General features: G+C 46.9%; 1 protein-coding gene across 6 annotated transcripts in view; it reads left to right on the top strand.

Moving 5' to 3' along the window:
• Pla2g4e (phospholipase A2 group IVE) overlaps positions 1–17337 on the top strand; it is a 70834-nt gene that overhangs the window by 46421 nt on the left and 7076 nt on the right. For 5 of the 6 annotated variants that reach the window (XM_031371589.1, XM_031371590.1, XM_031371591.1 and 2 more), the window contains 10 exons: positions 37–168; positions 1043–1083; positions 2441–2483; positions 3300–3363; positions 4358–4518; positions 4620–4706; positions 5096–5133; positions 7254–7389; positions 8571–8707; positions 14858–15080. In XM_031371589.1, the coding sequence (XP_031227449.1) occupies positions 37–168; positions 1043–1083; positions 2441–2483; positions 3300–3363; positions 4358–4518; positions 4620–4706; positions 5096–5133; positions 7254–7389; positions 8571–8707; positions 14858–15080 (1062 nt within the window). The other variant, XM_031371594.1, reaches the window with a different exon arrangement.

The raw sequence follows: 17337 nt of genomic DNA, 5'->3' as shown, positions 1-17337 counted from the left end.
GGTAACCCGGCTTGCTCTCTCTCTCCTCTCCTCTAGAATGTACTAGAGCTGAGCATCTGTGATGAAGACACGCTGACACAAAATGACCATCTCTTGACAGTCCTCTATGACCTCTCCAAGCTCTGCCTCCGGAATAAAACTCATGTGAAGTTCCCACTCAACCCAGAGGTGGGTGCAGAATTACAGACCCTGAGCCACTGATTCCATGGGAACAGCCACTTACTACCATGATCCGCCTGCATGATACCCCTTCTCCAAGTACATATGAAAGCTGGAACAGGAAATGCTGCCGGTTCAAATCCCAACACTATCACTTGCATGACAATTACCTAACTTCTCTCATTGTCTATTTCTTCATCTATGCAATGGTGATGATAGCTCCTCCAAGCACTCAGTTTCCCTTTCTCTTACCTCCAAGTCCTGTTTCTGGCATATCCGTGGGTAGAGAGGGCAAGTCAGAAAAGTTCAGAACTGAAAAGAATCAGGTCATTCTAGATTCGATCATCCCACAAATACTGAGATGCTTGTGGGTAAGATGCTGTCCTGGGCTCTGGGCACACATCAGAGAGCAAGCATCTCTCTCTTTGCTCTCTGTACATTCTGATGGGGAAACCGAGGCTCAGTGAAGCCATGATTCACCTCTAGTTACACAAGCAGAGTGGGAGCAGAGTTGGGCTCTCTAAGGGCTCACAGACTCCTTGCCCAAGCCCTGAGTCCCATGGGAAGACAAGCAAAGGGTGAGTTGAAACAGAAAGCCAACATCCTGGCACAGAAGAACACACACTCAGGGCCAGGCGTCACATCCACACCTGAATCTCCCTTACATTCTTTCTACTAATGGACTCATTGTTTCTAATGTCAGATACTTGGGCAAAAGAGTGGTGAAGAGGGTGAGGGGACTGGAACAGCTAGCTGTTCCTTCCCCCACAGCCCTAGGACTAAGCATGTGCATGGCGTAGCAGGTCTTCAGGGGTGGATGAAGATCCTTGGAGGCCGGTGTGCAGACATGGCCAATAGCCTCCTTCCTTTTCTCTCTCTTCAGGGCAGGGAAGAACTGGAGGTGGAATTCCTGCTTGAAGAGAAGTAAGTAGGGGTCAGGCTTGCGTGTCAGCCAAGATCCTTGACTTTAGAGCTGAGGCTGCCTTCCCGGGGTCCACCCTCACCGCTGACACCAGGGCTGGCTTCCTCCACGAGAGTCAGACCTCTCAGTGTCTTCATCTAGGCAATGGTGAAGCAGGAGCTTGCAAAGTGCCCACACTCCACCACTATTCTAGTTTCATTGATGCCAGCATTCTTTTAAAGATTTATGGGTTGCTGGGCAGTGGTGGCCCCCGCCTTTAATCCCAACCCTTGGGAGGCAGAGGCAGGCAGATTTCTGAGTTTGAGGCCAGCCTGGTCTACAGAGTGAGTTCCAGGACAGCCAGGGCTATACAGAGAAATCCTGTCTCGAAAAAAAAAATTTTATGGGTTTAGGCATATAGTTCAGTTGGTAGAATGCTTGTCTAGAATACACAAAGCCCTAGGTTTAGTTCTTAGTACTGTATAAATCAAGTATGGTAATCCACACTTGAGGCACCCCTACACACACACACACACACACACACACACACACACACACACACACACACAGCATTTCAGTGCTTGCACCAGCAGGAGCTTCCTGGTAGAATTACCGCCACTGTGGTATGGGATCAGGAAAAGGGTTATCCTCTTTTGATCCAGAATTGTCAGAACATTCTAACCACTGGCCAGAACCAGAGGAGAAGGCAACAAAAGCTAATTCCAGGGGCTGGAGAGATGGCTCAGTGGCTTAGAACACTGTCTGCTTTTCCAGAGGACTTAGGTTCAATTCCTAGCGTTCATATGATGGCTCACAACTATCTGTAACTCCATTTCAGGAGGATCTGATGCCCCCTTCTGCCCTCTGCTGGAACTGCATGTAGGTGGGCAAGGAGCTGGCAGGCTGGCAAAACACCCATACACATAAAATAACAAAATAATTTTAATTTAAAAAGCCAATCCTATTTGTAAGATGCATACACTAATTAAAGCATGAAAGCTTTACTGGTACAAAGTGTTTGTATCTGTTCTAGATGTTGGGCTGCAGTCTTACAACACTGACAATAAATCCATCTCTCCATTGGACATTCTTTTTAAACGTACACCACTTTCCCCCTTGGCAACCTACAGGCCTAGATCTAAGTTGAAACAGAGTCACAGAGCCTGGCTTAGGGCTCTGGCCCTCCTGCCTCTGCCCCTCGGATGCTAAGGTACAGAGAGTTGCCAAGTTTGGTTCAAACTTAGTTTTTCAAGCAGATATTTCTCATAACTGGAAAGAATCTGCTACTTTATGACTGAAATGGTTTATAGTTTTTGTCACCATCATAAGGGGTCAGCCTAGAAGGTTGTTACTGACCAGAAGTTCTCTCTTGTTTTTCAGTTTCTCCTCATCAGAGACCCTCATCACCAATGGCGTGCTGGTGGTAAAAGTCCTCCTGGGCTCTGGTAGCTTTAGAGGCCGCGCGTGACTGCTGCTTTCCGGGGACAGGGTGCAGGGCCCAGCTTGAGGGCTAGTTCAGGGAGAATTAGACTAAATGGTTAACCCAAGGGGGGTGCATTCAGGGGTGGGGCTGCACTCCGGGCTCCTGTATGAAGGCAGGAAGTACCAGAGTATCATCTTTGTCCAGACTCTACATTCCCCAAAGATCACTTCTTTCCAAGACTTAGTCACAACTCCAACACCTCTGTAAGCATGGTTTCAGAACTAAAATTATTTCATAGGCCAGGTATGGTGGCACATGCCTTTAATTCCTGCCCTTGGGAGGCAGAGACAAGTGGATCTCTATGAGTTCAAGACCAGCCTGATCTACATAGTGAGACCCTGTTTCAGGGAGAAAAAAAAATCATAGTTGTTCTAACTGAATGTTCCCACTCTCCCAGCAAACTTCTCCCTTAAAAAGCAGAGTGTTTGGAATGTGTGACAAAGGTCTTCACCTGCCCTCTGCTTCTTGGAAAGTTATTTTATCCTAAGTTCTCACTCACAAGGCTGAACACAGCCTCAGGCTAGCCCTGTGAACCTGGCTCCCTGTCAACTGTGGTGTGTGTCCTAGATTAGTCTTCCCCCTCTTGCCATGAGGCACCATGCCTTGACTGGGTTCAGAATTGTCTACAGCAAACCCAGTATGGGCAGCATAAGCCCGTGACTGACCAACATCTGGGTCTTTGTCTCTTCCCTGACTGGGAGAGAAGGGAGGTGGCTTGAGCTTAGAATCCCAGCCACCATCTTTGCTTTGTCACAGTCTCGCCAAGTCTCTTGCCTGGAGGTTCATGCAGAATCCAGGAGGCCGAGGAAGAGGAAGAAAAGTGAGTTCCCTGTTCCGTCTAATAGCTGGTTTGGGTATAGAGGTGGGGGCTGAGACGATCGAGGTCAATTTGGAGCTCAGGGAAACAGGTCAATTCAACCGATCTGGACTATCCCAGGTTGGGGAAGTAAAGTCAAAAACTCAAAATCGTGTCTTTAGACACCTATCCTCTTCACCCATCTCTATAAAGGGTTTGTTCTTCCAGGGATCCAAATGGATATCCTCAGGCCTGCCAAGTGTCCTGGGGCTCAGGGCTCAATGCTGCCCTCTGTAGCTAGGTAGGCAGACTTGGGACAGACAGGCACTGTAGCTGCAGGGGGCCTCAAGCCACACCTGCCTGGCAGCTCCCAACTCACAAGTCTCTGCGCACCCCTAGCCACCACTCTCAGGCTGGCTTACCAGCTGTCCGCAGGAGGAGAGCAGTGTGGCCCCACAGACGTGGCCAGAAAGGAGGGGTTATGGGGAGGGGCTTTCTGTTCCCAAACGGGCAGTCTGATGGGGGCCCTTTCTCTACAGTGGGCTGGGGACTTTGTGGGGCTCTCCTAGCAAAGCATAACCAAGAAGTCTAATCTTGAGAACACTCTCGGCACCTTAGAGGACTTTCTGGAGAGCCTATCAACATTCTTCGAAGGCCTTGTTAAAATTCAGATTTCAGGGCCCTGTCTGAAGTGTTTTAATAAGTGCCCAGGGATTGTGAACTCCTCCTGACATGTCAAGACAGGACTACTTTTTATTCTTAAATGTATTTACTTTATCTTATGTGTATGAATGTTTTGCTTCTCTATATATGTATGTGCACCAGGTGCATTGGATCCCCTGGAACTGGAGTTATAAATAGGTGTGAGCCGGCCATGTGGGTGTTGGGAGCCATACCAGGGTCTTTGCAAGCACAAGTCTTCTTAGCCACTGAGCCAAAATAAGATTTTTTGCTGGGCTAAATGGGAAGCAGAGATAAGAAACTTCCCAGGGGTCTAACATCTTACCTTCTTTCTCAGACAAAGACCTCCTGGTGATGGTGACAGATTCCTTCGAGAACACCCAGTGTGTCCAGTCCTGCCTGGAGCCCTGCTACCCCAATCCTGCCTGCTTCCACTACCCCAAGTACTCCCAGCCTCAGCTTTATGCAGAGGCCCCTAAGAGCCGCTGGAACAGCAAGGTATATGGCAGCCACAGTTGGAAGGGGGAAGAAGGGAACTGGGCTGGGAAGGCTAACAGAGAAGCCCCTCAGCCCCTCACAGAGCCCACCCATCCTTCTAGCTCTGCTGCTGCGGAACACACAGGAGTGGCCCTGTCTGCCAGCCCCTCGATTGCCTTTCTGATGGCCAGACGACGACCCTGCCTGTGGTGAGCACCCGGGTCTGGCAAGGAAGTCCCAGAGCTGTTCAGCTCCTGTGGTAGAAAGATGGGAAGAGCCCAAAGACATATGGGGAAGGTAGCACATGGGGTCTCTCAGGCAAAATGGAATGGACTTATAGACCTCAGTGGGAACCCGGGAACATGTGGAGCCCGAGAGAAAGAGCAGTATCACGTCATGTCCAAAAGTGGGAAGAGAGCATGCATGTGTGTGTGTGTGTGTACACACGCACATGTGCGAATGTGCATGTAAGTGCACATTACTGTGAACATGCATGTATGCAGAGCCCAGGGAGGGGTAGTAGTAAGTTTCCACCTCTTTGTTTGGCCCCCTTTGCTCAGTGTCATCTCTAACAGGTATTTCACCTTTTTCTCATCAGGGAGAGAACTATGATTTACACATGAAGTCCTCACCCTGGTAAGGTACCCCTTCCCCTTCTGTGCTCCCCGTAACTCAGAGGAGTAGGTGTGAGGAGGGAGCTCACTGTCATTTTGTCTGTCTTTTCTTCAATGGCCAATGAGGTTGAGCATCTATTCTGGACCTAAATGGCCATTAGTAGATCTTCTTGGAGTTGTGTTTACCCAAATTTTTTGCCCATGTTTTAAATGGGCTCTGTCTTATTAACTTACAAAAGTTCTTTGTGTATTCTGGATACTAGTATTTTATATTCAACCCTGTTGTGTGAGATGTCTTTATGTTTTCTTTGTGTGTGTGTTATTTTCTATTGTGTATGACTGTTTACATGTATGTATGTATGTATGTATGTATGTATGTATGTCAGATGCATGCCTGGTGCCTACAGTGGTCAGAAGAGGGCATTAGGGACCCTGGTGCTAGGGTAACAAAAGGTTGTGAACTATGGGTAGGTGCTGGGAAATATTGGTTAATCCTAAATCATGAAATTTTGCTCCCATGTTTTCTTCTGGATCCCATGTTTAGGTTGTGATTTCTAGTTTACTTTGTATATTGTACATTTTACATGCAGATATTCAACTGCTCCTGGATTATTTATCAAAAAGACTTTTTTCCCATGTTAATTTTTGCCCTTGCTGAAAATCAAGTGACTATAATTTTTTTATAATTTCCTTTTTTCTTTTTCTTTTTGTTTTGTTTTTTGTTTTTGTTTGTTTGTTTTTCGAGGCAGGGTCTCTCTGTGTAGCCTTGGCTGTCCTGGAGCTCACTTTGTAGACCAGGCTGGCCTCGAACTCAGAAATCCACCTGCCTCTGCCTCCCAAGTGCTGGGATTAAAGGCGTGTGCCACCACCACCCAGCTTTTTTTTTTTTTTTTATAATTTCTATTTTACATATATGAGTGTTGTTCTTGCACATGAGCTTGTGCATCACATGTGTGCAGTTATCAGAGGCCAGAAGAGGGCATTATAGCCCCTGGAAGTGGAGTTACTGACTGTTGTAAGATGCCATGTGAGTGGTGGGAATTGAGTCTAGGTCCCCTAGAAGAGCAGCCAGGACTCTTAAGCCAACTCTCTGGTCCCCTGTCTGTAATCTTATTTCTAGTTTGATTTGTTATATCTCATTAGAAGGGTTACTCAATCTTGCTAGGTCTCATTTTTTTTTCTCATCTGCAATTCAGCTTGTTCTTTGAATCTCATAAATGAATGCATGTAAAATACCAGGAATATAAATGGTGGGTGGGATGCTCAGCAAATGCCCTCCAACACCACTGTTATTATTCCTTCCCATGACTGCCAGGGAAAATAAGTTCTCATAGGTAAAGAGGTGATGGGAGAGCCTTGGGCCCTGCCTTCAAGAATACACAGCTTTGTTAGTAAGCTAAGATAGGTCAGAAACAGGGCCCCCTCAGAGTCTCAGGGGAGGGGGCTCACAGGATTCAGGAATACGGGGAATAAAAAAGAGGGCGATTCTTATGGAGATAAAGACCCTAACCAAGGTTCAGAAAGCAGGTTCCGAGAACCCGGTGGGTCTTTTTCCCTAGGGAGCTTGAGGTGAGCTTTGACAGGTCTGGTAGGGTCCTACGTGCCAGGCTTGGACTTGCTCCAGACAGAGAATGTGATAAAAAGAGGGCAGGCATCAGGCGTGTCACGACAGCTCGTACCTCATCTGCCTGGAAGAACTGTAGGGATGACACAGGGAGATCAGGGGTGTGAATGGCTTTATCAGTTGCACAAACACACAGGAGAATTGGGATTTTTGTGAGCAGAAAGGGCTCAGAAAGAGCAGAGGGCTAGTTTGTGGGGTTCGGAAGAGTCTGTGCTCTATAGTCCAGGAAGTTTTACCAAAAGGATCTATGAGACCCTTGTCACTCGTATCAGCTTTGCAATAGAGAAGGTACCTAGAGAAACATTTTGGAACTTTCTATGTCCTGCCGGGGAGATAGAAGTAGTCTTTAGACAAGTGCCAGCCTACAGTGAGCCAGTTGAGGCTTTGGAGCTTCATGCCTGGTGTCTCATTAGGTACAGAAGGTAGTGCTGGCCAGTGAGCATTTTGCAGATGAGAGTAGATGCCCAAGGTCACCTCTGCCAATTAAAGGTGGAGCTACAGGGCTCCCTTTCCCACAGCTCTGACACGCTGGATGTGCGGCTCGGGTTCAGCCTGTGTCAGGAAGAGGAGGAGTTTGTGCAGAAGCGGAAGGTGGTGGTGGCCAAGGCACTAAGTCAGGTGCTGCAACTGGAGGAGGGCCTGCATGAGGATGAGGTGGGTAAGCAGGGGCCCTGGCCCGGGCTGAGGGTCACTCTGGGCTCTTGGTCCCCAATTCCATGTTCTACTAGCCATTCTATCCTTCCCAACTCCAGGGTGACTACTATACCACCTGGATTTCTGTGTTTGCTCCAACTGCTAAGGTCTAGGTGGCCAGGACAAGGGCCCTGGAGGATTTGATTCAATTGTGTGTTCACCAGGATAGGGGTGGGGGCCCACACACACTTGCATGCACGAGCATGCATGTGCACACTCAGGATCCTGATACGGCTAATCTGTCTTACTGAGACAACATGGAGATGTCATTCCCACCCTGCCAGGAAACATTTTGATGTCCTATCACCTTAGACACCCAATGTCCAGCCCCCATCCACAGTTCTCTCTTCTCTACTACACACGTGTACCCATCCCCACCAGAAATGACTGTGGGAAGTTGTAGAGAAGCCCCTCCCATTCCCAGAGCCAGTTGCCTCTTTCCCTGGAGGCAGCCAAAGTGCCCCTAGACATCCCTCTGTTAGTCCCAGAAGCAGGTTAGCCCCCAAGCACCTTGCTCCTGAAGCTGAGACAGGAGCAGAGCCATGACTGAGCCTCAGCTTCAGGAAAAACTTTACAGTCCGTACTAAATGGAGACAGGAAGTTGGTCCAAAGCTTCCTCTTTGACTTCCTCTTTAGGGAACCACACCAGGAACTCCTTAAACCTATGTTAACCACCCTCACCAACAGTAATGTGGGTTTTCTCTTGCTCTCACAAATGCTACCATAGGTTGAGTGTGTGCCATGTACCAGGCCAGGGACTAATGTCCTGACATTACTGCCAAATACAGATGTCAGTCAACCACCATCCATGACTCTCATAGTTATGCATACAGCCTCAGTTTTGATGCCTATTAACAAAGAACTGGGTTGGGTACCTGCAACTCTTTAACCAGGACTCTCTGGGCTTAGGTTAGGCAGCAGATCCCTTACTGATAGCATAATTTGGTTTAGAGCAAAGGTGATCTTCTAGACCTTACTAAGTTACCCGCTGCTCTAGGAAAGGCAGCCCTTGAACCATCTCCTTCTCCTCCCTTCTCTTTACCAGCTCTCTGTGTTATTCCATCACTTGTATCAAGCCAGGATCACTCCATGTCCTTATCTGTGGAGGAGCCCTTTCCAGAAATCTGCTTCTGTGCCTACAGGTACCGACGATAGCCATCATGGCCACAGGAGGTGGCACAAGGTCTATGGTGTCCTTGTATGGCCACCTGCTGGGGCTGCAGAAGCTGAACCTCCTGGACTCTTCTATTTACCTCACCGGCTTGTCGGGCGCAACCTGGTAAGGAACTGGTGAAGCCCAGAGGAAGTAGCAAGTGGGTGTGGCCTGGGATCTGGTGGAACCATGAACTTTCCCATCCTAAGTAAAAGTGACTCATGATGCCTGGGAAGCTCTACCATGCACAGCTGTGGGATTTGAGGCATTTGGTTTAATTCCTTAGACTCAGTTGCTGGATCCGTAAAGTGGGCTTAACAATAGTCTTGGCCTCTCCCAGTATTAAGCACAGAGCCACTGTATACATTGGTCATTGTTGGCTATGTCCTTGGGGCTGTGGTCGCAGCCCAGGAAAACATGGTGGTCAATGATGAATGAGCTTGGTGTTACGTGTTACGTCTTTCCTAGTGAGATCCAGCCACCCTCTTGGGGGCTTGGCCCAGGCTCCCAGGATGGGTGGAACCAGCTCTGGCTTGCCTCCCTGCAGTTAGTTCCTCTATGTTCTTTTGTCCTTATCTCTGCCCTGTCAGACTGCCTCAAGCAGCTGAAAGGAATGAGCAGAGCTTGCACAGGGCTGCCTCTTCCTGACTCTGCTGAGGTGGAAAGGGAGGTGGGCACTGGGCTTCCCATAAGGAAGCCTGGCAGGTTCAAATCTAGCAGGAAACATAGCACCAGGGGCAAACAAAAAAAAGTGTTATTTGTTCATTAATATTTAACTCAAAAGGAATAAAGGAGCTTGTAGATTAATGAAAATGTTTCAGTGAGTGTCACCAACACAGTTATCTTTATATATCAGAGTCATAATTCAGACCTTTTAATATTTTATATAGTGGAAGGGGCTCACTAAAATCATCCCTGTGACCACTAGAAGCCTCTTAGCCAGAGCTACATCTTACTGTGTCAGGGACTGAGCCCTGAGTCCCCCTGCTGTGCCTTTTCTTTCTATGGAACTCCACGTAGCTCTCATCAGGGCTGGATGTGACCCTGTCCTGGGAAGTCGCCTCCATATCTACTCCTCAGATCTTCAAGCTTTGGATGAGATGGGACAAGTTGATGCGTTGTCCTCTGCATCAGCCATAGCTGTCCATCGACATCCTAGAGGGACTGGTTACAGGATATCCAGGGGGCTATCACTCTCAGATGATATTCAAGCCCCTTATATACATGGCATGGTATCTGCAAAAATGTCCCCCTCCACACACTCCTAAGGGGTTCCTTAAGTCATCTCTAGATTACTTACAGCACAAATGCAGTGGCTGTGTAAGTAGATATGTTCTCTTATCTCAGGAATAATGACAGTCCATCTCTTACCTGGGGTGGGGGGGAACATAGAGGTTCAGTAAACAGGAAGGATTTTCTGAATGACTTCAATCTGCAGTTGGTTGTGTTTCTAGATGAAGAACCTGCAGGTAAGAAGGTCACCCATAACTTCTCCTCTGTTATTTTATAGGTGGAGAAGCACAAGTTTTTGCCCTGGGTCACTTGTATCAGGAATCATAAACCCAAAATCTAAACTCCATCCAGGGACCATGCTCAGTGGCTACTCCCCGATAGCTATAAAGATAACTCACAGCACTAGAGAGATACTCCGCTATGAAAAGTACACTCTGCTCTTACAGAGGATTCAACTTTAATTCCCAACACCCATGTCAGAAAGTTACAAGTGCCTGCAACTCCAGTTCTAGGAGGATCCAATGCCTCACATAATTTTTTTTAAATTATTATTATTATTCTGAACATGGTGGTCCAGCACTCAGGAGTCAGAGACAGGTAGACTTTTGTGAATTCAAGGCTAGCCTGGTCTACTTACCAAGTTCCAAACTAGCCAGGGCTACATACATACACCCATTTCAAACAAAAACAAGTAATAATAATAAAATATGTTTAAAATGATAACTTTCTTCAGCAGGGCTAGGAGTAATAATAATAATAACTGTATTATTCCATTGGACCACTGTGTGGTAGACAGAAGGCAGAGTCTCAGGCCCAGCCAGAATGTCAGAGTAAAATATTCACAGGTCCCCTGAATTGGGGAAAGCGTGAAAACATTCCCTTTTAAAACAGAGGTTAGGAGGCTGGAGAGACGGCTCTGTTAAGAGCACTAGCTGTTCTTCCAGAGGTCCCGAGTTCAATTTCCAGCAGCTACATGGTGGCTCAGAACCATCTATAATGGGATCTGGTGCCCTCTTCTGGCAGTCAGGTGTACATGCAAATAGAGCACTCAATGCACAAAATAAGTCAATCTTTTTTTTTTTTTAAACCAACAAGAAAGATTAACAAGCTGAGGGTGGTGGTGCATGCCTCTAATACTAGCTAGCACTCAGTGGGTAGAGAGAGGCAGGAAGATCAGGAGTTCTGGGCCAATCTCAGCTGTATACTGAGTTGGAGGGCAGCCTGGTCTACACAAAACTCTGTCAATAGATGAAGAATAAATAAATAAAGCACTAGCAATGGGTTTGGGGAAACTTTTCGAAAGTATGAAAGTAATGAATAAATTTTATGGAGGGCAGATAATTTTATTATCTGTAGAAGAAATCCCACCATTTTCTCTCTTTCTTGGAACCAGTCCTAGAAAGGAAAAGGGCACTTGTTTATATATTGGGCATCCTTAGACAAATTCCCCTGCCACTGTGGAGTACTCTGGAACAGAATAAAGAGGGTCCTTCTCTATATTGGCATACAGAAGTTTGATCCAACAGAGTCAGATCCAGACCCAGCTAGGGATTGCTGAACTGAAGAGAGTTGACTATTGCTTGTCAAGGTCATTCAGCTCACGACTGGAGCTTTTAGAGCTTTCTTTTAAAAATTTATTTTAAACATGTGTCTCTGTGTGTGCTCACACATGCTTGTGTGCACATGTCCACGAGGAGGACAACTTTCAGGACTTGTTCTTTCCTCTTACCACATAGATGCCCTGGATCAAACTCAGGTAGTCATGCTTGTGGGCAAGCGTCTTTCTTTCTTGAATCATACTGGCCCCCAAACAGGACTTATCCAGGTCATTCAGCTCATGACCTGGAGGTCCAGGGCCTGTGTTCAAAGGCTGCTCCCAAATCATTATAAAGTTAACTCACGGGCTGGTGAGATGGCTCAGTGGGGAAGAGCACCGACTGCTCTTTGGAAGGTCATGAGTTCAAATCCCAGCAACCACATGGTGGCTCACAACCACCCATAATGAGATCTGATGCCCTCTTCTGGTGTGTCTGAAGACAGCTACAATGTACTTACATATAATAAATAAATAAATCTTTAAAAAAAAAAAGTTAACTCACTTCAGCAGAGCCTTGCTGGACTTCTATAGGGCAAGCAGGAGACAGAGAGGACCTCAGGTCCAACCTTGGTGCCTCCATCCACCACAGTCCACATAAAAATTGAGGAAAAGAGGAGGTGGAGAATGAGGAAGAAGGGGAAGGAGAAGAGGCAGAAGAAGAGCAAAGAGAGGAAATAAACCTTTTCAAGCTTAGTTTATGTATATGGGTATTATGCCTGAATGTATGTCTGTGTACCATGTGCATGCCCGGTGCCTGCAGAGGCTAGAAGAGAGCATTGTATCCCTAGATTTGGAGTTAATGATAGTTGTAAGCTGTTATGTAGGCATCAGAAATTGAATCTGGGTCCTCTGGAAGAGCAGCCAAAGCCCTTAAGCCCTGGGCCCCAAGAAGTAAGGTGTTAATTAGTGTCCTAGACTAGAATCAGCCAATCCAGGAATCCAATGTCCCCAGCCCTATGTCACCAGTTCTTTTACAAGAACTGTATGAGCTGGATACCTCAATCATAGTTCTTCACCACTTCAGTTGGGGAAACTGAGGTAAAGAGTGGTTAAGTATCTTCCCCAAGATCACATAGCAAGTGAGTAGTAAAGCTTGGTTTTGAACCCAGGAGGATCTGAGCCCAGAATTCTCATCTCAACTAGCGTGATATGCCCAACATACAATAGGCAGTTGTCTTAGTCAGGGTTTCTATTCCTGCACAAACACCATGACCAAGAAGCAAGTTGGGGAGGAAAGGGTTTATTCAGCTTATACTTCCATGTTGCTGTTGATTACCAAAGGAGGTCAGGACTAGAACTAAGCAGGTCAGGAAGCAGGAGGAATGCTACAGTAAGGTTTGTTTTCCCTGGCCTGCTCAGCTTGCTCTCTTACAGAACCCAAGACTACCAGCCCAGGGATGGCACCACCCACAATGGGCCCTCCCCACTTCCCTCGATCACTAATTGAGAAAATGCCTTACAGCTGGATCTCATGGAGGCATTTCCTCAACTGAAGCTCCTTTCTCTGTGATAACTCCAGCTTGTGTCAAGTTGACACACAAAACCAGCCAGTACAACTGATCCCTTGTCAACTTGATACACACAAACATCACTATTAAGCTTCAACCCTTACTTTCTTATTCATCCCCCAAAATCTAAATAACTTTAAAAGTCCCACAGTCTTTACATATTAAAAGTTCAATCGCGCCAGGCAGTGGTGGCACACGCCCTTAATCCCAGCACTTGGAAGGCAGAGGCAGGTGGATTTCTGAGGTCGAGGCCAGCCTGGTCTACAGAGTGAGTTCCAGGACAGCCAGAGCTATACAGAGAAACCCTGTCTCAAAAACCAAAAAGAAAAAAAAAGTTCAATCCCTTTAAAATATCCAATATCTTTTAACTGTGGGCTCCACTAAAATACCTTCTTCTTTCAAGAGGGAAAAATATCAGGGCACAATCACAATCAAAAGCAAAATCAAACTCCAACCGTCCAGTGTCTGGGATCCACTCACGATCTTCTAGGCTCCTCCAAGGGCTTTGGTCACTTCTCCAGCTCTGTCCTTTGTAGCACACACCTTGTCTTCTAGGTTCAAGCTGCCTGTATTCTACTGCTGCTGCTGTTCTTGGTGATCATTTCATAGCTGGCATCTCCAAAACAATGCTGCAACTAGGCTTCACCAATAGTCTCTCACAGGCTCTCTTCATGGTGCCAAGCTTCATCTCTTTTGCATGACCCCTTCAGTCCTGGGTCATAAATTGCAACCGAGGCTGCACCTTCACCAATGGCCTTCCATGGCCTCTCACAGTGCCAAGCCTCAGCTGCTCTTCATGACCCTTCATGCCTTCAAAACCAGTACCACCTAGGTGACTCTTACACATTACCAAGTCCTGCTGCAGCACAAGGTACAACCTTGGCTATCTCTGGAACACAGCCTCTGTGCTCTCAAAATATACTTCCCAGAAGTTGCCACCTCAGGAATGCTGGTCTCTTAATCACCACTAATTTCTTAGCTCCAGCTAACCAGCATCAATATTCCCAGTAACACAAAGGATTGCTTTAGTGGTTCTGGTATCTTGTTAATCACAGCTGATTCTTCAGCCCCAGCTAACCAAAACCACAGAATCTTCACAATCAAAACAGCAACAGCCCTGATTAGAGTCTTTAATTTTCCCTCTGAAATTTCACAAGCCAGGCCTCCATTGTTTGCACTGTTCTCAACATTATCTTCCAAGCTCCTACACAATATCCCATAGAGCTCTTAACATCAAATGGTTCCCCTAGCTCAAAGTTCCAAAGTCCTACCTTCCACAGTCCTCCCCAAAACATGGTCAGGTTGTCACAGGAATACCCCACTCCTGCTACCAATTTGACTTAGTCAGGGTTTCTATTCCTGCACCAACATCATGACCAAGAAGCAAGTTGGGGAGGAAAGGGTTTAGTCAGCATACACTTCCATGTTGCTGTTGATCACCAAAGGAGGTCAGGACTGGAACTAAGCAGGTCAGGAAGCAGGAGCTGATGCAGAGGACATGGAGGGATGTTCCTTACTGGCTTGCTCAGCTTGCTTTCTTATAGAACCCAAGACTACCAGCCCAGGGATGCACCACCCACAACGGCAACCCCCCCCCCGCCTTGATCACTAATTGAGAAAATGCCCCACAGCTGGATCTTATGGAGGCATTTCCTTACCTGAAGCTCCTTTCTCTGTGATAATTCCAGCTTGTGTCAAGTTGACACACAAAACCAGCCGGTACAGCATTCATGAGAGGGAAGCAATCAGTTTTGAAAAGCCGTGTTTACTTGCCTCTCACCACAGGCCTCCCTCCTTCCCTTTCCTCCAGTCTCTTCTCCTGCCAGGTTTGGGACTCCCTATGATCTCATGATCTGCCCACCTTCTGTCCTGTCTGGACATAGAGTTGCTCAGACCAGGGCTGGGGTAGCTCTGTCATCTGTGCTTGTCTCTCACCAGGACTATGGCTACCTTGTACAGTGATCCTGAGTGGTCCTCCAAAAACCTGGAGCCTGTTGTCTTTGAGGCCCGAAGACATGTTGTCAAAGACAAGATGCCTGCCCTGTACCCAGATCAGCTCTGCAAATGGCGAGAGGAACTCCAACAGCACAGCCGGGAAGGCTACAAGACCACGTTTACAGACTTTTGGGGCAAGCTAGTCGAGTACAGTCTGGGAGATAAGGTGAGTGTTCAAGCCTTTCCTGGGTCCCACCTGCCTAGACTGGTATCAGATCATAGTCTTTCCTCCTCTGAGCTTTATGGCCAAAGACATTAGGTTAGACCTCGTCTTAATCAGGGTTTCTATTCCTGCACAAACATCATGACCAAGAAGCAAGTTGGGGAGGAAAGGGTTTATTCAGCTTACTTCTACATTGCTGTTGATCACCAAAGGAAGTCAGGACTGGAACTCAAGCAGGTCAGGAAGCAGGAGCTGATGCAGAGGCCATGGAGAGATGTTTCTTACTGGCTTGCTTCTCCTGGCTTGCTCAGCCTGCTCTCTTATAGAACCCAAGACTTCCAGCCCAGGGATGGCACCACCCACAAGGGGCCCTACCCCTTTGATCACTAATTGAGAAAATGCTCCACAGCTGGATCTCATGGAGGCACTTCCCCAACTGAAGCTCCCTTCTCTGTGATAACTCCAGCTTGTGTCAAGTTGACACACAAAACCAGCCTGTACAGATCTGAAGGTGCATCCTCAGGCTGGAAGAATCATGGGGTGTCCAAATACATATTGGGGTGATGAAGATAGTGAGGTCATTTTTCACACATCCCTTTCAGAGAACTAAGACCCCATGTTGGGCAAGCCTGGGTGCTCCCCTGCATACACAAAGCATATTTTCTGAAAGCCATGCCAAAACATCCATAGGAAAAAATGGGAAGGAAGCTGGGCAAAGCTAGAGAGCTGTCAATCATGCTTTCAGTCTGACCCCACATGGGGGAGAGACAAAGAAAAGCCAAATAGAAACATGTAAGTGTTGTGTGGCCTAGAAAGGATCACAGCAAGGCCTTTGTGCTAAGTTCCTGATTCAGGGAGAGACCCTTCCTCAACAAATAAAGAAAGAAGCAATTGAGGAAGACATCTGATATCAACCTTGGAATCTACACACACATACACAAATATACACATACACACATATACATATGCACACATATACACACATACACATACACACATATACACATACATATACACACATACACACACACATGTATATACATACATACACATACCAGCATGCATGCAAACACACAGTAAATAAATGTGTGCATAACACACATACATACACATGAAATACATAAAAAAGAAAAGAAAATGAGACATTTTGAGCAGTCAACAATGAGCTGACTCTCATTTTTTGTTTCTGAGATAAAGTCTCACACTGTATAGCCCAGGCTAGCCTGGGACTTACATAGTTGGAGCTGGCTTTGAACTTGTAGTTATTCTCTTGCTTCCTCCTTCCAAGTGCTGGGATAACATGTGCTACCAAACTATTCATCTTTCATTTTTTAATTTAAAGATAATTATTTAGATTTATTTATGTGTATGAGTATTTCACCTCCGTGTGTGTGTGTGTATGTGTGTGTGTGTGTGTGTGTGTGTGCACGCACGTACAGCACACATACCCACAGAGGTCAGAAGAGGGCCTTGGGTCCATCTCTCTCTGTCTCCCACATGATGGGATTAAAAGCATGCAATATCACAACTGGCATCAAAAAAATATTAGCAATAATAATCAATAGCAACCCACATGATGAGAAGAAAATACCACAACGTTCTAGGCTGGAAGTCTGAGCATTCTGAGGCTCCAGCGTGATGAAGAACTAGACTAGGAGGAGAGAAGCAAAGCTAGGAAGCTGTGAGGAGGCCTCCACTCTTCTACTCTGGCCGTAGCAGGAACAGATCACCTGCCAGCCAGCAGGCCTGACCCAACTAGGGCTCTTCCTGGAGTCTGTAACTCTGCTTCTAGGACATTTAACTCTATATTGTCCACATCTCTGGGTCCAGTTGTGATACATACCCTATTTTGCTTCAGAGAAGGCCTTAGAGTTGTTGGGCAGCACAAATGTTTGTCATTCCACCCAGGATCTGGAGTCTTTGTGCACAGGGTAACCACAAATGGTCAGAGCTTGGGTCCCCAGTACCTCAACTTTGCCTCATGTGTGCTGGCTGATTCACTTTGTGACACAGTTAGTGGCCCAGGCATAGCTTCAGGATTTGCCTCTGGGGACTTGGGGTTTACCTAGACTGTCACCTACTTTCAGGTTTCTAAGCCTCCAGCTAGGAAGGAAGGAAGGAAGGAAGGAAGGAAGGAAGGAAGGAAGGAAGGAAGGGAGGGAGGGAGGGAGGGAGGCAGGGAGGGAGGGAGAGAAGGGAGAGAGGAAGGAAGCGAAGAAGGAAGGAAAGAGGGAGGGAGGGAAGGAAGGGAGGAAGGAGG

Source organism: Mastomys coucha, unplaced genomic scaffold, assembly GCF_008632895.1.
Source record: "Mastomys coucha isolate ucsf_1 unplaced genomic scaffold, UCSF_Mcou_1 pScaffold15, whole genome shotgun sequence".
In the NCBI taxonomy this organism is placed as follows: Eukaryota; Metazoa; Chordata; class Mammalia; order Rodentia; family Muridae; genus Mastomys; species Mastomys coucha.
This window is presented reverse-complemented; position numbering and strand designations above follow the sequence as displayed.